We start from the raw sequence: 18,916 nt of genomic DNA on the forward strand, positions 1-18,916 counted from the left end.
CAACCATAATCACACCCTCGTTCCAGAATACTGTAGCCATAGCTTTCCCTTCCAATCGAAGAATTTTTAACTTTATCTTCTTCGATGAGTTTAGGAGATGCCATTCTATTGACTGACTCTTTCATTATGGTTCAGAAAAATGAACCCATGTTTCGTCTCTGGTCACAATATTTTTGTAAACTCCTGTCCCTCCGAACGAAGCTCTGCAAGAGTTTGGCGGCAATTTTTTTGCCTCATTAGTCGGTCACAGTTTTTCGTACGCAACCCTTGAGTATCCCAGTTATTGAATAAACGTCATCACACTGCCTTTACCGAGGGAAGTAATGCGACTCAAATCACTTGGAGTCAACCGCCGCTCACCACCAATGATGTCATCGGCTCGCTGAATGTTGTGTCGAGTGACTGCCGTCACCGGCCTGCCGCTCCGCATTTCGTCATCCAAAGGTGTTTGCCTTTCAGCTTCGTTAGAGCGACGAAACTATCGTCTAACTGTGCTGACATCCACTGTTACTTCACTGCACACATTTTTCAGTCGTTCATGAATGTAATTGGGCGTTTCACCTTCTGCGTTCAAGAATTCTGTCGCAGAACGCTGTCTAGTACGAACATCGATGTCGGCCATTTTTCAAGCGCCATCAGTACCAGCATTCGCTAACGCAGAAAGTTACTATTGCAGTGGACTGGAGAAGCAGCTATACGGAATAACGCCAAATTCAAATTTTTACTTAACAGACTTTTTTTAGAGAGAAAAAAAAGGAGGCATTATTTTTTGACTGACTCTCGTACTACGCGTGAGAATGTAACTGAGATGCACAACAAACTACAGTGGTACTCGCTATAGGAAAGCGTTATGCTCCCCGGAGAGGCTTTTGTAGACCCTCGCTGGCTATTCCAGGGGGACGGAAGTCAGCTGTGAGGAATTAATCCACCAGAAAAGTTCAATTTAGATACACGTTATCATTCGAGAGGATGAAGCCTGGACCAGCTGAAAAACGCAAGTATTTACAGTACCCCTTCCCTGACACACGAGAGTTAACAGTATTTTTAGGACCACCGACGGTGATGCACGAATATGTGACGAGATCTAGTCGGCAAATGGAAGCTCGATTCATATACGCACATTCCTCCGTTCAGGCATGGCCCAGTTTTGATGTTGCTGGCTCTGCAATAAATGGAACCGTCTCTGCACTACCTTCGGCGGGGCACACGCTATCGGACATATCACACACAGACCACCTGTAACGGCCTCGGTTGCATGGTTTGTTGGTAATGCTCCAATTGTGAGTCAGTTGTAAGCTCCGGAGGCGACTATTTTACAGTCACTGTTGGAATTTATCTTGCGCTCAGAGGAACATATCGTGTTGGATGGGGGGTCTTGGTCGTCGCTGTAATCCCTTCATGTAAACATTTCTCGTATCCGGAGATCGTGTCCGAAATCTTCGACTTTCTGTGGCAAAGCAAACGCTAGTTAGATTGCGATTAACTTCTGACCCGCTTCAAGGCGACCAACTATTCTACTCTGGAAAACAGGATTTAAACGGCGTCCTTGTGGCTCTGAGGTTTAATCTTCGCCAAGAGCACTCTTTTCTCACGGAAAGAGCAAATACGAACGACACATCATGAGCCCAGTGCACTGTTTTCATTATCTCGGAGCCACACGCCTATTCGGAACACGGAGAACCCCTTTTTTTAAATTCATATATCTCAGTTTCTACCTGTCACGGTGACTGCTCGCCTTTTTCGTTTCCACACTCCTCTGTTTCTGACTATGCTTAATTGAGAGACTAACGTAATATTGACGGTAACATAGAATCCTGTCTCTTCCAAACAGCCTTCTGATTTTCACTGTCGCAGTTGCGGGCGTGGACAACGTGCAGTTAGTCAACATGTGCCATAAATTAATTACAAATTATGTATCAAAAGAATACACGTCAATCAGCATTAAGGGAAAGTTTCTCAGTGACTGATAGTCTTCAAAATATCAACCCAATAATAAAGAAATATAACGAATAAAGCAGGACACTATACAAATATAGCTTTTACCAATCATACAAAAGCTTTCGTCTCTTATGAAATGATGTTCGAAACTTGAAATCAACAACGTTTACCTATGAGCAGCATAAAATACATCTATACAAAACACTTAAAATTAAACTAAAAAAATTAGATGAAATATTAGAAGAACAGTCTAGTTAAGAGACTCAATGCCACCTGTATTTGTAACACCTTGAGAACATACCTTTAGAAAACTAGACTGGAAGGACAACGGACGCAATTGTAAGAACGAAATAAAGACATATGGGATTTGCAGACGACATAAAGCTGTACAATATATCTCCCATGATAGAACAAATCAGTAAAGTAACTTATCAAGCTAGAATATCTACTAACCTATCATCAACAAAGCTAATGTGTAACAGCCTGGAACATAAACCGATACAGGAGAAGTAAGACCCAATTAGAACACACGCAACAGTATATGTACCTTGAACACGTCCTATCATTCAGTATCAGTCAGTAACTGAAAGCTGATACCTGCGTTAAAAACAGATGGGGAAAATACTAGAACTTGAAACATTTTTTGTGTCAAACATATTTGTGCGTATAAAAAGAAATATCTTTATTTGGTGAGTCAACCCGAATATAGCCACAAGAGACTCACACATAAATAAAAAAATAAAATCAGAATGACACAGATGATTTTGTAACGTAGTACCCACATCAAGTTTCGCATCACCTCGGTTCCGAGAGTTCCGGAACCTGTACAGAAAACTGGAATAAAGATCAACATAAACATCATTTCTACCCTTTATTGCTAATGAAAACCATACATTGTATGTTGTACCACCATACAGCAAGACCTTCAGAGGTGGTGGTCCAGATTGCTGTACACACCGGGACCTCTAATACCCAATAGCACGTCCTCTTGCATTGATGCATGCCTGTATTCATCGTGGCATACAATTCGCAAGCTCATCAAGGTACTGTTGGTCCAGATTGTCCCACTCCTCAACGGCGATTCGGCGAAGATCCTTCAGAGTGGTTGGTGGGTCCACAAAAAGCCCTTTTCAGTCTATCCCAGGCATGTTCGATAGGGATCATGTCTGGAGAACATGCTGGCCACTCTAGTCGAGCGATGTCGTTATCCTAAAGGAAGTCATTCACAAGATGTGCACGATGGGGGCGCGAATTGTCACCCATAAAGGCGAATGCCTCACGCGAATGTGCTGCCGATACGGTTGCACTATCGGTCGGAGGATGGTAGTCACATATCGTACAGCCGTTACGGCGTCTTCCATGACCTCTAGCGGCGTACGTCGACCCCACATAATGCCACCCCAAAACAGCAGGGAACCTCCACCTTGCTGCATTCGCTGGACAGTGTGTCTAAGGCGTTAAGTCTGACCGGGTTGCCTCCAAACACATCTTCGACGATTGTCTGGTTGAAGGCATATGCGACACGCATCGCTGAAGAGAAGGTGATGTGAGTCCTGAGCGGTTTATTAGGCATGTTGTTGGGCCCATCTGTACCGCGCTGCATGGTGTCGTGGTTGCAAAGATGGACCTCGCCATGGACGTCGGGAGTGGTTGCGCATCGTGCAGCCTATTGCGCACAGTTTGAGTCGTAAGACGACGTCCTGTGGTTGCTTGAAAAACATAATTCAACACGGTGGCGTTGCTGTCACGGTTCCTCCGAGCCATAACCCGTAGGTAGCGGTCATCCACTGCAGTAATAGCCCTTGGGCGGCCTGATGGAGGCATGTCATCGACAGTTCTTGTCTCTCTGTATCTCCTCGATGTCCGAGAAACATCGCTTCTTGAGAGCCCTTCCTAGCACAAAGTAACAATGCGGACACGATCGAACCGCGGTATTGACCGTCTAGGCATGGTTGAACTACAGACAACACGAGCCGTGTACCTTCTTCCTGGTGGAATGAATGGAACTGATCGGCTGTCGGACCCCCTCCGTCTAATAGACGCTGGTTGTTTACATCTTTGGGAGGATTTAGTGGCACCTCTGAACAGTCAAAGAGACCGTTTGTGATACAATATCCACACTCAACGTCTATCTTCAGGAGTTCTGTGAACCGGGGTGATGCAATTTTTTTTATGTGCGTATAATGAATATAACACGGAAATACATGGCCAGAAACGAAGACTTAAGAACCACGATAAAAGTGAACAATTCACCAAAGTTGATGCCTAAAGTGGCAATGTGCAGCATATACCATAAGAGTAGTAGAGTTTACTACATCAGATATTTGCATGAAGTATTCCTGTGAGGATACCAGTTTCGCCTTATGTGTTATTTTCAGTAGCCCGTGTAATAAATATTGAAATAAGGCTATATCAAAATATGTCGAGAACACCATTAAGCTACGTTCGTACCAGCAAAGCAGTCTTCGAGGAAATTGGAGTTCCCTGCCGTGTTAAACTAAACATTCAAAATATCCGTGGAAGAGTGGCTGCTCAGAGTAGCAAACTACATCCTCACTTATTTGCTGGATGTATTTCAGTCTCTGTCTTGTAGACTTTTCTTGGCCAGTGCTGGTCTGCTTTTTATGTCCTCGTTGTTCCATCCGTCATGGGTTATTTTGCTGCCTAGGTCCAGACTTCCTTAACTTCATCTACTTCCGATCACTATTTCTCATGTTAAATTTCTCGGTATTCTCATTTGTCTTTCTTAGATTTACTCTCAATCCTTGTTCTGCACTCATCAGACTGTTCATGCGATTCAATAAATCCTGTAATTCTTCACTTTCACTGAGATCAGCAGTGGTCATCAGCGAATCATATCATTGATATCATCTCACCCTGAATTTTAATCCCACACATGAATCTTTATTTCTGTCATTGCATCTTAGACGTGTACATTGAACAATAAGGGCGATATATCACATCAGAACTCTTCGTGCTTGGTCTCCCATTCTTATTGTACCTCTTGATTCTTGTTCATATTTTATATTAATCTTCTTTCCCTACAACTTACCACTATTTTCTCAGAATTTCGAATATTACATTGTCGAACGCTTTTTTCATGTCGACAAATCCTATAACGTGTCTTGATTTTTCTTCAGTCTTGCTTCCACTATCAACCGCAAAGTGAGAGCTGCCTCTCTGGCGCCTTTACCTTTCCTAAATCCATCGTCATCTGTCAGATCGTCAATTTTCTTTTCCATAGGCAGAAATGACCATCAAGGTCAAATAAATTAGGGCTTGCATGAGAGATCTAGGTGTTCATTTTTCCCATGTGCTATTCGGGAGTAGAACAATACAGAAACACTCTGAAAATGGTATTATGAATCCTCTGCCAAACGCAAGTGTTCACTACACACTAATTGCGCAGATGTAGGATGTCTCGGTCATCCGCTGCCTGTCTGACGAATAGTAAAGATAGCCTTTTATGGGACCAACGACTGTGCTTTGTCATCCAGAAATAGTAAAAGTCAAGATATAAAATCAGATCGTCATCTGGCCGGTAAGGAAAAATTGCTGTGGATGCTGATCGGACTTCCATTTTGTCACGGTGACGAGAAATGGCATTAAGCTAGAGGACCAGCAGGCACCATTGAGAGAGCGTGTTGCACCAGGGAAGTGGACTCCCGTGACGTGTGGTGTTTTGTGCCCGCAGACCCTGCCGGTGCCGCAGCCCATCCAGCGGAAGAAGAGCCTGCCCGACGTGCAGGGGCTGCCGCGCGCCACCGAGCCCATGTCCCGCGAGGAGGTGTCCGTGCTCAGCTCCGCCCGCCGCGAGGAGATGCGCCGCATGCAGGAGGAGCAGGAGCGCCTGCGCGCCAATCCGCTGCTCTACCTCGTCTCCCCCCACGTCAAGGTACATCCTTCTCACTTCTCTACTCCACCTTACCTTATCACTCTCCACCTCAACGTCACCCTCCCCACTCCACTTCCCTGCTCCACCTTATGTCATCACTGCCCACCTCAAGCTACATCATCACTTCTCAGCTCATCCTCGTCTTTCCTTGCATCAAGGTATTTGCTCCTCATGTCTCTTCCCAACCTCATCTGTCGCAGCATCAAGGCGTGCACTCCTCATTTCACTCTTCATCTAAGTCTCTCTCAGTCTCAAGGTACAAGTCATTTTCCCAACCACATGTCTTCCCATGTAAAGGTATGCCATCATTATTTCAGTTCCCAGTTATGTCTCTCTCAGTGCCAAGACACGCTCTCCTCATCTTATTTACCACATCAAGGTATGCTCTTTTCATCTGCTCATCCTTGTTTCTCTCCATGTCAAGGTATGTGCTTCTCTTTCACTTCCCAACCTCGTCTCTCTTAACCTCAACATACTGTCTCCTCATTTCGTTTTCCATCCATGTCCCTCCTCATGTTACAGAGTTCTCCTTTCGTCTCACATGCCAAGCATATCTCTCCTCATGTCAGAGCGTTCTCCTTCTGCTCACTTCCCAGCCACACCTCTCTCAACATTAAGATACGCTCTCTGCATCTCACTTCCCGACCATATCTATCTCAACATCAAAGTATTCCCTCCACATCCTAATTCTCAACCACATCTCCACCTATGCAAAGTACGCTCTCTTCATCTCACTGGCCAACTACGTATCCGTCCTAGTCAAGATGTGGTTTCCTTATCTCAATGGTCAACCTCATCTCTCCCCAAGTTTTGCTATGCGTTCATTATCCCATTGATGTAACTCGTTGCTCTTTATGTCAAATTTCTTTCTCCCAACTCTGATGATTTGCATCACATTTCCAGACATCGAGGTAATTTCCTGACGGTACTGCTCCATTTCATCCCTCTACAAGTCAAAGTGTACACATTCCTGACCATAGTGTTCTTTTTCTTGCCCTACTTCAAATTATGCTTTTCCCATTTATTTGCCCCATCTCTCCATGTGTCAACATATGCCCATTGATTTACTAAGTCAGAGAACACAATAAGGAAAACTCGATTGTTGAGGATGTGGTACTACACAGCTTACCACATTGCAAGAAGAGTGTCAGTGCACTCACTATAATTATCTTCAAATTGCAATTACATAGGAAAGACGCGACGATGGCTTGTGTAGTTGCTGAGGATAATTATACTGAATCCCTGTACAGATACTCATCTCCTAACAATTCTGAACCTCACTTTCACTTCCGCTCGATTTTCTAAATTCTTCTTATGTACTAAAACTTCGCTACAAACAAGTAATTCAATAAGTAACTTTAATTACGTGGTGAACCTCTTCAGTTCACCTATATTGTAATGACATAACATCGAGCACTGCGCTCAAAGTCGCTTCAACTTCCATAAAGCTAATGTACGAATATTGGTGGTCGAGAGGGACTAGTGTGTATCAGTAGCTAGATATATTTTTTTCTTCTTCCATCAGATCCTTCACTTTGGAACAGTAAACTTTATGGTCTTGAGACCACGTTTCGAGTCTAAGTCATTCATCTGATCACAACCGTTGAGTCTCCAACGCAGTTAGTCACCACAGCCTAGCAGGAATACATTTTAATACACAGGCGGTTTATATTATTGCTCGTTCATCAACCCTAAGACTGATTCAATGCAGTTCTCCATTTGTGTCGCCTGGCAACTATCTTGTTCTTCTCTTCGTTTCAGCACAACATCTGCATCTTATGTCATGACCGATATGTCTTATATTCCCATATCTAGGTATACCGCTGTGTTTCTTTCTTGCAGCAACAGTTTTCGTCATCAGTAACTCATTCAGTAATACACTGATGGAAATGGAAAGAGTTATACCATGAAGCACCAGCGATGTGCATCAGGCTTCGTGGAGTCATTCTCACACGTATTAGGAAAGCATGCTCATACACTCTCTACGACCATAAATGTTCTGCTTTGTAAGTATGACCCATAAGCAGGCATGGCAGTCAACTTTAAGTGACTCCCATGAATACTTAATGACGACTTGACGCCTCGGTTTCGCAACAAAATGCATTATATTGCACTTCATAATAATTTATATGTCATAACTTTTGATTTTTATCTTTGTTAAATTTTTGTTACTGATGATAACTCGTTAGAGTCCAAACTAGTTAACTGTCATAAAACCAACAAAATTAATGGATCAGGTTATTTGTGAATAAAAAGTATTCTTCAAAACAGATCGCGTGCTCCAGTTTGTCAGTGTCTGATTTCATACACAACTGATCCCGAAATTCGTGACGCAAAGAAGAAATGTGATAACAGCGAAATTTATTGCACATATTTGAGACATGACAATACATGAGTGGTTAGAACTGCACGCACTTTAACTGTGACGGTTCAGCATGGTTGGAAGCCACCACATGCCGCAGTCAGGAACTCCGTCGCCTGGAATCAAAGAGGGCCTGGGTGTGCTGCAGGAGAACACAGTGCCACATGGTTTCTATCCGAGGCCACAAAGCGTCTACAGTGATTGAAGAAGGACCAGAACAAACAAGATTACGGCTAACCATATCCCAAACATGCTCAGTGGGTGACATGTCAAGTGAAGTTGCAGCTCACGGACACAGCAGTAGCCATCCTTATCAAAGAAGGCTTGGACATTCCTCACAACATGTAGCCAGGGCATTTGCTTGCTGAAATATGTTATGTGGAGCCTCCTGCAGGAGTGGCAGTGCCTCAGGGTCTACAGGTGATAGTGGTTCCACAACCGATCATGTTGAGATACGGAACCAATGGTCGGAAATTCATGTTTATTGTGTTATGGATATGCACAGGGTACATCACATAACAACAATTTACCACATAGTAATTGTTCAAAGTGGCGACTGCCAGTCTCACTGCGTGCATGGCAACTGCACATACAGTTCTGCCCCACTCTCTCAAAGATCCCTGGTGTGTATTACACCAGGCGACAGGCAGTTTGGACCCTAGCAAGCAAGTTTTCGTCCATTTCTACAGCGGTTTCATACACCAACGTCTTGACCTAACCTCAGAAATAAATGTTCAGAAGTGCGAGCTCCGCAGTCGCAGTGGCCAAGGGAGAAGACCTCCCCTTTCTACCCAGTGACAAGGATATGTGTTGTTCAGTTGCTCGTGGACATTAACTTTGAAGTGAGCTGGTGCACTGTCATGTTGAAACAAACCACATCCTTTGCGGACAACAAGGGGTACGATGTTTAAGAACTGTGGCTGCATGTTTTGCAGGAAACACCAGGTAACATCGGCCAGCGAAATGGGGAGCCTGCAAGTAAGATCCTATTAGGTGATCTTAGACAGTGCTCATCTATTTGTTGACTGAGAATTGATGCTGGTGGCGACCAACTGAGTGGCGTGGGTATTGTCCTCACTCCAGACATGGCTGTTGTGCCTGCTGAAAACACCATTACGGATGACTGAGGCCTCATCTGTGAACAATACAAACTGTACGAAGTTCGGCAGTACAGCACTGAGGTGGATAATCCATTGACAGAAGGAACGCAGGGCTCAAAATCCATTGGTCCCAGTTCTTCCACACTTCTTTTTTTATTGGGGTGTAATACCTTTTCCACTGGTACTCTCCACACTGTATCCTTTGAAGTGTGCATTTAATGGGCAAGTTGGCAGGTGATTTTTGCTGGGTGGTCGGCCACATGAAGCCAATACCATATCCTCAAGATCTGGTGATGTTTAGACCTGTCTTTGGTGGGAATGTTGGCTGGCTCTCTGTGGTGCGAGCAACCCCATCTCTTGTAACTTGGTATCCACAGAGATAAACTTCTTCCACTTACGATGACACCTGTTGGGGAAGCATTCTCTGTACGTTTGAACCGCTTTAGGGCTCTACATCCTGCCTCGCCATACATTAAATGCATGTCAGCCAACTCTCGTGACGAATAACATTCCATCTTTGGCTACACATCATACACTGTACACAGTAACACACCTCACCATGGACGTATCACAAGGTGTCTGATGCAGCTGGCACCAGAGATAGTGGTGTGTGTGTGTGTGTGTGTGTGGCATAAGTCAATGCGCTGTGAGATACATGCAGTTGTCATAGGACGACCGTGCTATTAGCGATGATGTGTACAGTATGACTTGTTGGTGGTCTGGGGTGTACGCTGTTTATCACCCACTTCCTCTTACAGTGTACAACAGACAACCAGGATCTTTGCGAGAGTGTGAGAGAGCTGTATGTGCCATTGCAATACATGCATTAAGAATGGGGGTCGTCGCTTTGAACAATTACTATGAGCTTGGTTGTTGTGTGGTGTACACTGTGACAGCACAGTAAATATGCATTTCCGACCATTGGTCACTATCCGCATGTAATCATTTGTGGACCAAGTATCACCTGTTGCAATTTGAACCAAAAAGTTTGAGACACCCTGTATAGTCACCCTGATGGTTATTGTTCAGATAGCTCTCAAAATATAGGAAGCAAGATCACATGTTACAGACAATTCTGCTCCAAACTATTACACTTTACGTTTGTCCACTATGCCACTCCCAATGCAATCTGCCCAACCGAGCTAATCACGCTATCATCTAACAAGTAGTGGCCATCATTGTGGGACAAATTGAAGTGAGACTCGTTCGAAAACAACACATTATGCCACTCAGCACGCCAGTAGTGGCGTTCATGTGCCTTTTACTGTCAGAGGCTTTGGTGCTTTCTCATCAGTTGAAGATGATGTAATGCCATGCGTGATGCGTGCCACCAGTCCAGCCCTCAGCAGATGGCATGGAACTGTCGACGCAGACAGGTCCACACTTTTTGCAGTGCTTCAAAGTCAAGCCAACGCTGTGGGTGGAGCTGCTCTGTCGATTGCGGCCATGCCGTGGACAAGAGGGCGGTCATTCCGCACTACCGTCACACTGTAAGGTCCAGTACCCACTGGCCTCAGTGCACGACCGTTCTCTATCCACTATAGTTGAGTCGGCATAAGTTGATTCTTCACAGTTGCAGTGTGGACTGGGCGCGACAGCTTCACGCGCGTACGTCATCTAATAACATAACCCTTTTGTTTTTTAAATGGGTCAAATGGCTCTGAGCACTATGGGACTTAACTTCTAAGGTCATCAGTCCCCTTGAACTTAGAACTACTTAAACCTAACTAACCTAAGGACATCACACACATCCATGCCCGAGGCAGGATTCGAACCTGCGACCGTAGCGGTCCCGCGGTTCCAGACTGACGCGCTTAGTACCGCTCCGCCATCCCGGCAGGCAGATTTTTTTAAACGTCTATATGGCAACACTTTAGTCAACCTGTCACATTCTTTGCTTCTACGTGGCCAATTCGTTTGAGGACTCAGCTCCTGCTGACTGTAGCCCTATGCACGACCTCTCTGGTCAAAAAGTGCATGTATGCCATCTCCTTACAATTTCAATCATGTACAAAGGTTCCGCTGTTCTTCACATCTTCCGATTCTGGAGTGATTGAGACCACTCCTTGTAGGTATTGCAGTTTTCATAAATAGTTTTATACTATAACACTTCTGCACTGTCAGGGATCAGGACTGATCGTGAAAAATAAATAATTAAAATAATATGAGCAGGAATTAAGTTACGTTTGTAGTGTATTTGTTTTTCGTGGTGATATTCCGTTTGCTGTGGATTTATTTGTGGCTTGTCGTTTTTTATTTGTGCTTTACTGTTGTTATTTGAATTTACAAATAGTCATTTCGTCAAGTGGATGTGTGATGAACGCTAGTAAATGGAGTGCCAAGTCGAGAAATCGAATCAGCCGTGCCTGAGGCCTGAAACGTAATGGACAAGTGCAATCAACGTGTTTCGACATGTTGTTCTGTTTGAGTTCCATAGAGAGGTGACAGCAGCAAAGACAGCCAGAAACATTTCAGCCGTATATGGGGTAATTCCATTCGCTAGAGCAAGGTAAGAAAATGGCTTTTTCGTTTTAAGGAGGATCGTCTCGACATTAGTGCCTCGCCACGTGTAGGAAAACCTTTGGGGTTCGATGAAAATCGTTTAACCGAATTAATCCACGACGATTCGCGTCGCTATACTCGAGAGCTAGAAGATGTGATGAACTGTGCTCATTCCACTTTGCATGCAACGGGAAAGGTTCAAAAATCGGGTGTGTGGATACCGCATGCTCTAAGTAAAAATCACAAAAATCGGCGGGTGGCGATGTGTACATCACTACGTGCTCGTCGTCAATAGGCTCGTGAACAGTACCGGCCATTCCTATCCCGTATCGTCACTGATGATGAGCAATGGTGTCTTTGTACTAATACGAGCAAAAGCAAGGAATGGGTGAGCCCGAACAAAGCAGCAGCTCCACGTAGAAAGACCTGCGCACATCCACTTAAGATTATCTAATGCGTGTGGTGGAACAGCGACGGTGTTATGTACTACGAATTGCTTCCCCAGGATGTAACTATCATTGCCGACATTAAGGCTCCCAATGAGTCGTCTTGCACACGGAATCCAAGAACAACGACCAAGAAGACTGTGTGAAGTGATGCTACCGCACGATAACTCCTGCCCACTTTCTGCTAGACTGACAAAAAGCAGTATACAGGAGTTAGGTTGGAAAGTCGTTCCCTATCCACTTATTCACCTGATCTTGCTCGCTCAGATTTTCACATTTTCCGCTCTCTGTCGTATAACCTTCATGGAATTTCCTTTCCGGATGAAAATGCGCTCCGAACATGGCTCGAAGAGTTCTTCGCCTCGAAACCAAATGATTTCTACAGTCACGGAATTTAAAAGTTACCACAGCTCTGTCAGACTGTTGTAAATAGTGAAGGAGAATATACACTCCTGGAAATGGAAAAAAGAACACATTGACACCGGTGTGTCAGACCCACCATACTTGCTCCGGACACTGCGAGAGGGCTGTACAAGCAATGATCACACGCACGCCACAGCGGACACACCAGGAACCGCGGTGTTGGCCGTCGAATGGCGCTAGCTGCGCAGCATTTGTGCACCGCCGCCGTCAGTGTCAGCCAGTTTGCCGTGGCATACGGAGCTCCATCGCAGTCTTTAACACTGGTAGCATGCCGCGACAGCGTGGACGTGAACCGTATGTGCAGTTGACGGACTTTGAGCGAGGGCGTATAGTGGGCATGCGGGAGGCCGGGTGGACGTACCGCCGAATTGCTCAACACGTGGGGCGTGAGGTCTCCACAGTACATCGATGTTGTCGCCAGTGGTCGGCGGAAGGTGCACGTGCCCGTCGACCTGGGACCGGACCGCAGCGACGCACGGATGCACGCCAAGACCGTAGGATCCTACGCAGTGCCGTAGGGGACCGCACCGCCACTTCCCAGCAAATTAGTGACACTGTTGCTCCTGGGGTATCGGCGAGGACCATTCGCAACCGTCTCCATGAAGCTGGGCTACGGTCCCGCACAGCGTTAGGCCGTCTTCCGCTCACGCCCCAACATCGTGCAGCCCACCTCCAGTGGTGTCGCGACAGGCGTGAATGGAGGGACGAATGGAGACGTGTCGTCTTCAGCGATGAGAGTCGCTTCTGCCTTGGTGCCAATGATGGTCGTATGCGTGTTTGGCGCCGTGCAGGTGAGCGCCACAATCAGGACTGCATACGACCGAGGCACACAGGGCCAACACCCGGCATCATGGTGTGGGGAGCGATCTCCTACACTGGCCGTACACCACTGGTGATCGTCGAGGGGACACTGAATAGTGAACGGTACATCCAAACCGTCATCGAACCCATCGTTCTACCATTCCTAGACCGGCAAGGGAACTTGCTGTTCCAACAGGACAATGCACGTCCGCATGTATCCCGTGCCACCCAACGTGCTCTAGAAGGTGTAAGTCAACTACCCTGGCCAGCAAGATCTCCGGATCTGTCCCCCATTGATCATGTTTGGGACTGGATGAAGCGTCGTCTCACGCGGTCTGCACGTCCAGCACGAACGCTGGTCCAACTGAGGCGCCAGGTGGAAATGGCATGGCAAGCCGTTCCACAGGACTACATCCAGCATCTCTACGATCGTCTCCATGGGAGAATAGCAGCCTGCATTGCTGCGAAAGGTGGATATACACTGTACTAGTGCCGACATTGTGCATGCTCTGTTGCCTGTGTCTATGTGCCTGTGGTTCTGTCAGTGTGATCATGTGATGTATCTGACCCCAGGAATGTGTCAATAAAGTTTCCCCTTCCTGGGACAATGAATTCACGGTGTTCTTATTTCAATTTTCAGGAGTGTATTATTGATGACTGAAGTCTCTGTTATGTGTATCTATTGTGTTTATTAAGCTTATGGAAGATGGCCTAGATCAACTGAGACAGTCATCGATTTCCGTTTGACAGATAGTTGTGTGTGTTTGTCGGCAGGAATGGTTCTCGCGCCAGCAGCTGGTGATGCTGGTGCTCTTCATCAACATCTCGCTGGCCATCATGTTCTTCAAGCTGCTCACGTAGTACACGGCCCAGACCTCGCCGCCGCCGCCGCCGCCGCCGCCGCCGCCGCCGTTGCAGGCCTCCGCCGCACAGCGGACACGCCCCTTCGTGTCTCCTCGGGCAACAACAGAGTTTCACCGGGATAGGATTCGTGACTTTGTTTTCTTTTTGCGAGAAAAGAAACTAATAGCTACTTGTGAATAAAAAGAAATACCACCTAGCTTCCAAAACTCCAGTTACCTATTCGAGAAGAAACCTCTCTTGTTTAGAGACTAAAAATATTGCAAAAAACAAAAATAACACTTCTGTACGAAACTCGAGGAAGAGATACCAAAGGGAATGATTAAAAGATACGCTTGAAGGTCTTTATTTATAGAGTGTTGTATATGTATGACATATTTTTACATGGAGAGTCTCATTTGACATTTTTTCACCTTTTAACGCCTGTATAAGGTGGAGTAACAACTTTGTACGTCATGTTTCTGACCGCTGTGTATATTAGTGCTAAATTTTTACTAGCATAAGACTACTGTCGTTTTGTATTCTGCACAAAATTTTATTGGAGTTATCTTAGCGAGGTTGTTTGTTAGAGAAACTGTGGTCATAATTGGCAAAGGGCTCTTCTTTGCTGTTGTTTTATTCTCATCCACGCAAGCTTGATATTGCCGGGATCTGTTCTAGGGCTGCATACGTGTCAATTGTCATACGGTTTACCGACATCGTTTCGTTGCATTGCAGGTTCAAGGGATCAAGCACAGTTTTCTCTGGATGCGTTCCAGTGTTGCCTTGTAATTTGTTGGAAAGACCGTAGGCTATCAACTCTGGTCCGATCTAGACATCGGATGTAAGATTTCGCCCGCAGCGTCTGGATTGCCTTTGTAAAGGCGAGACAGTGTTAGTTTGTGTAGAAGGGCCGCTGACGTGCTGTACGGATTCCAAATCGGGATGAGCAAAAGATGAGCATTTCTGTGAAATAACGTTTATAAGGAAACCCCGAGTATGTTGTATTAAAGCATATCAAAACTCTAATTCACTAACGGAGTGGACGCTCTTCACCGATAGTATGGGTTGCTCTTGCATGAGGGGTGGGAGGAATTCACGGATGTGTGCCTTTCAGTAGAGACTCTTTTGAGAACAAAAACTAACGGAAGAGATAATGGCTGTCTAAATTAGTTTCACGTATGTCGCAAAGGAAATATCTTGTCCTTTTGTACTTTCAGAAACAAATGAGAAGATATTTTAGGACTGCTCATTATATACCTTGTTACTTGTTGTCTAGCCAAATTATTGGGACTAAGATTTACTAACACTTTCCTACTGCTAACGTAATGATAGCAAGTCCTCTACTATAAACTGTAAGACGCTTAAGAGCGATGTTCGTTATATACAACGGAATTAGGCCGTTTCTTGCAGATATGCTACGACGAGCTGTTTTTGAACATTTATACCGTCGCCTCTCCCGTGCCAGCTAAATCTCCTAGAGATGGCGAAGAGCGGATCTTCTTGCCTAGTCTCGCTGGCATTTATTTCCGGTTGTGAAAAATAGTTGCGCACTTCGCCTTTCCCTCGAAGCTAATCGGTTTTATACTTTGAGACACACGCACAGAATTGATCGCAGGCTTTGGTTTGGTGTGAGACTGCCCCGTGGTCTTAATATGCCGTTTATTTCTCCTTTTCGGTTAGGACAACCATAAACCCACCCCGCGCGTTCCTTGTAGACGCAAACTAAGCGCTGCACCCACTCGAGAAGAGTCGATGTGTTTCTGATGAGAACCTTATCCTGGAAGAGCTCCGCTTCGCGATCTTCCCATTCCATTTTCGGCTTTGGCTGTATAGTCGGACTGTTGCATATCTGTCGTCCCCATTCCACTCGTGCTCCCATCCGCAGTTGTTAATTTTCCTGCCCCTTGCTCTCACTTTGAGAGCGGTTGTATGAAATTGCGTGTTTAGTGTTATCCCCCGTCCCAGTTCTTGTTCGTGGATTTGGTTGTAAGAAGTCTTACCGTGTTGCAGCATGATGAACGTCGTTTTTGTTAACGCAGGCTCTACGCTCGGTGTGCAGGCATACAACCTAGTGGAAGTAGTTTCCGCCCGCGTGAATGCCGTGGCACGATATCTTCCAGATGGTTACGTGTCATACTGAACTTGTCCAACATATTGTTGATCTGTAAGTAATTCAGCATTTTTCAATAAATCGCTGATGCGATCTGCTAGGGTTTCCCAATCTGTCCAGTTAATATCACCTATTTTGACGCATGTTACCAGGAGAATAAAGAAATGTCGACGTTTGCATCATTTGAGCTGCACCACCTTTCCGCTTTCACCATCGTGAGCCTGTACAATGAGAAAGTGTTGGATGTTCATATGTCAGTGTCCACCTGCCTTCTCCGTGAAACGCACGATTGACTAACGAAGCAATTTACTGTTAAGCTTTATTTTCTGCTGTTGAAATTCTTGTTCATGTTTTGGGCTACAGTGGAATGTTGACCTGCGGCGGAGCGACACCTGTCCAACCACAGCCCGGTCCGTGACCACTGGTCAAGAGTGAGTGGGTAATTCTGGTAAGCCGGTGTTGCAGAGGTACTGTAGGTGAATCTCCAACACTGTACAACCCACCAGCACCACTCCAAGTCTTATGATTTGTTACGGTGATCTCCAGTTGTCTGAGAAGTAGAGTGCCACTCAGTCACTGTTCAGCTGCACCTGACGAATGTGGAGAGATCTCTGTCATTTGCATGCTACTGAGCAGCTACACATGGACGAATATTTGTTGCTACAGAACAGAGGAACACATTGCTGCTGTAAAAATCTATGACTCCATCTGGCGATGTCAACAGGCAGTCAACAACGGCGCGGTCGAGAGTAAATTATGCGTGTTTTTTTATGCATACCACGTGACCGCGCGAAATGTGTTCAGGTACAAGCGACGAAGGATACGGAGTTTGGAGCGCGCTTTCTCAAGTTAGCGATTATTTCCTCTCGACTGGGCTGAGGCTATAGACCACCACTGTGCCGTACTGATATGTTCTGCATAACTATCACTGTGTAGAGATTGTGAATTGTTAAATGTAGGTCTACATCGTAACCAGCTCCTCTGAAAAGATCAGTGACGTCTTCAGTACCAAGTGGTCATCGAGAGATTGTTAATTTCAAACTTTTATGACTTAAGTTGAGGGACCATTGCTAAAGGGCTGCCAGCCAAACGGTGAACATCGTGCATTAGAGAAGGATACTGTGCAATCTCTCCTAGGCGCCGACAAACAATGCACAGGTGTCGATATTGTATCGAGCTCCACCATGTAAGGAGTTTTTACTCAATGGTGTGTCGGACACCAAGAGGAAGCGAAATGAACTTTCCCTCTCTGGGCAGAAAGATAACATATTTTGCATATGTTATCGGTGTTCGGAACTCAAGAGCCAATAGCAGGGCAGGAGGAGAGTTGAAAGGTGAATGGGGCTGGTCGGTGGGTCAGGGGTCGCTCTGCCATCTACTGTGGTCCTGTTCAGGTGCTAAATATAACTGTGGAATCTAAATACAGGAATTTGTAAGAAAACTACTTGTGTGTTGGTCTTTTCTCCCACCTCCCCACACTGGAGCAGGGTTTCTCAGCGGAGCACCACGCCCACCTGGTGTGACGTCCAGCAGCCACGAAAGGTAGGTGAATCGCCTGAGCATAGCCTAGCCAATGAGACGCACGATTAAGAGCTTTTGACAATGATTCCAAACAACAGATACAAACATTTACTTTTTTTATTTTTATCCATATTTCGCAGCTTCAAACATGACGGTATTCAATACACTGCAGGTATGATTTAAAAAACGCCTTCAGTCACAACTTCTCGAGTTTTATTAAGTACGCGATGCATTTCGGTATAGTGTAATAAGACAAATTACACCCGATGATGGAGCTACAGGGTCCGAAATGCATCGTGTACTTAATAACACACGAGAAGTTGTGACTGAAGGCGTTTTATAATTCATACCTCCAAACATTTATGCTTGCTTAAAATTCATAGTCAAACCACGTCACTGTTTTCAGAGTGTCAGTTTAGTGATGACACTATTTTTTTGCGTTCGATAAAAGTCTCACTTACATCAAAAACAGGATGTCCATTTCAAACTTCCACATTTCAAAGACCTCGGGAAAAAACTATAGTAGATATGATAACGAAATTGTGCCACACGCTAGAGCATCTCAAAGGGTTTATTTCCTCGCGTCTCACTTGCCAACGTTCCAACAATTATCACCAGAGTGCAGCACGATCGCATGAAGTGAAAATGACGACTCTACAACAACGCGCGCAAGGAATAGTGTGGTTTGCGTTAACAAACTCGCCGATTACTGTGCATGGAAATTATCGTAGATTGTGTGGATATAATTCACCAGATGTGAAAACAGTTAAGAAATGGTATCGTCAGTTTCTGAAAGATTCTGGCGGGGTACATCGTATTGTTCCAGAAGAAACAGCGGATACATCAGACAAGCGTTTCTCAGAAGCCCATGTAAGTCAGATCGGCAGGCATCTAGTTAACTTACGAGTTCCCCGAGCAACGTTACATCGTGTAGTACAGCAGCGTCTTCTTTTGTCTGCTTACAAAATGCAAATT

General features: G+C 45.3%; 1 protein-coding gene across 1 annotated transcript in view; it reads left to right on the plus strand.

Moving 5' to 3' along the window:
* LOC126484487 (junctophilin-1) overlaps window positions 1-17,864 on the plus strand; it is an 883,087-nt gene extending 865,223 nt beyond the window's left edge. Inside the window, exons 10-11 of the mRNA XM_050108022.1 lie at window positions 5,633-5,833; window positions 14,242-17,864. Of these exons, the coding sequence (XP_049963979.1) occupies window positions 5,633-5,833; window positions 14,242-14,328 (288 nt within the window). The 3' untranslated portion in view covers window positions 14,329-17,864. The remainder of the gene's footprint in view (window positions 1-5,632; window positions 5,834-14,241) is intronic.
* The last annotated feature ends 1,052 nt before the right edge of the window (window positions 17,865-18,916 follow it).

Source organism: Schistocerca serialis, chromosome 6, assembly GCF_023864345.2.
Source record: "Schistocerca serialis cubense isolate TAMUIC-IGC-003099 chromosome 6, iqSchSeri2.2, whole genome shotgun sequence".
In the NCBI taxonomy this organism is placed as follows: Eukaryota; Metazoa; Arthropoda; class Insecta; order Orthoptera; family Acrididae; genus Schistocerca; species Schistocerca serialis.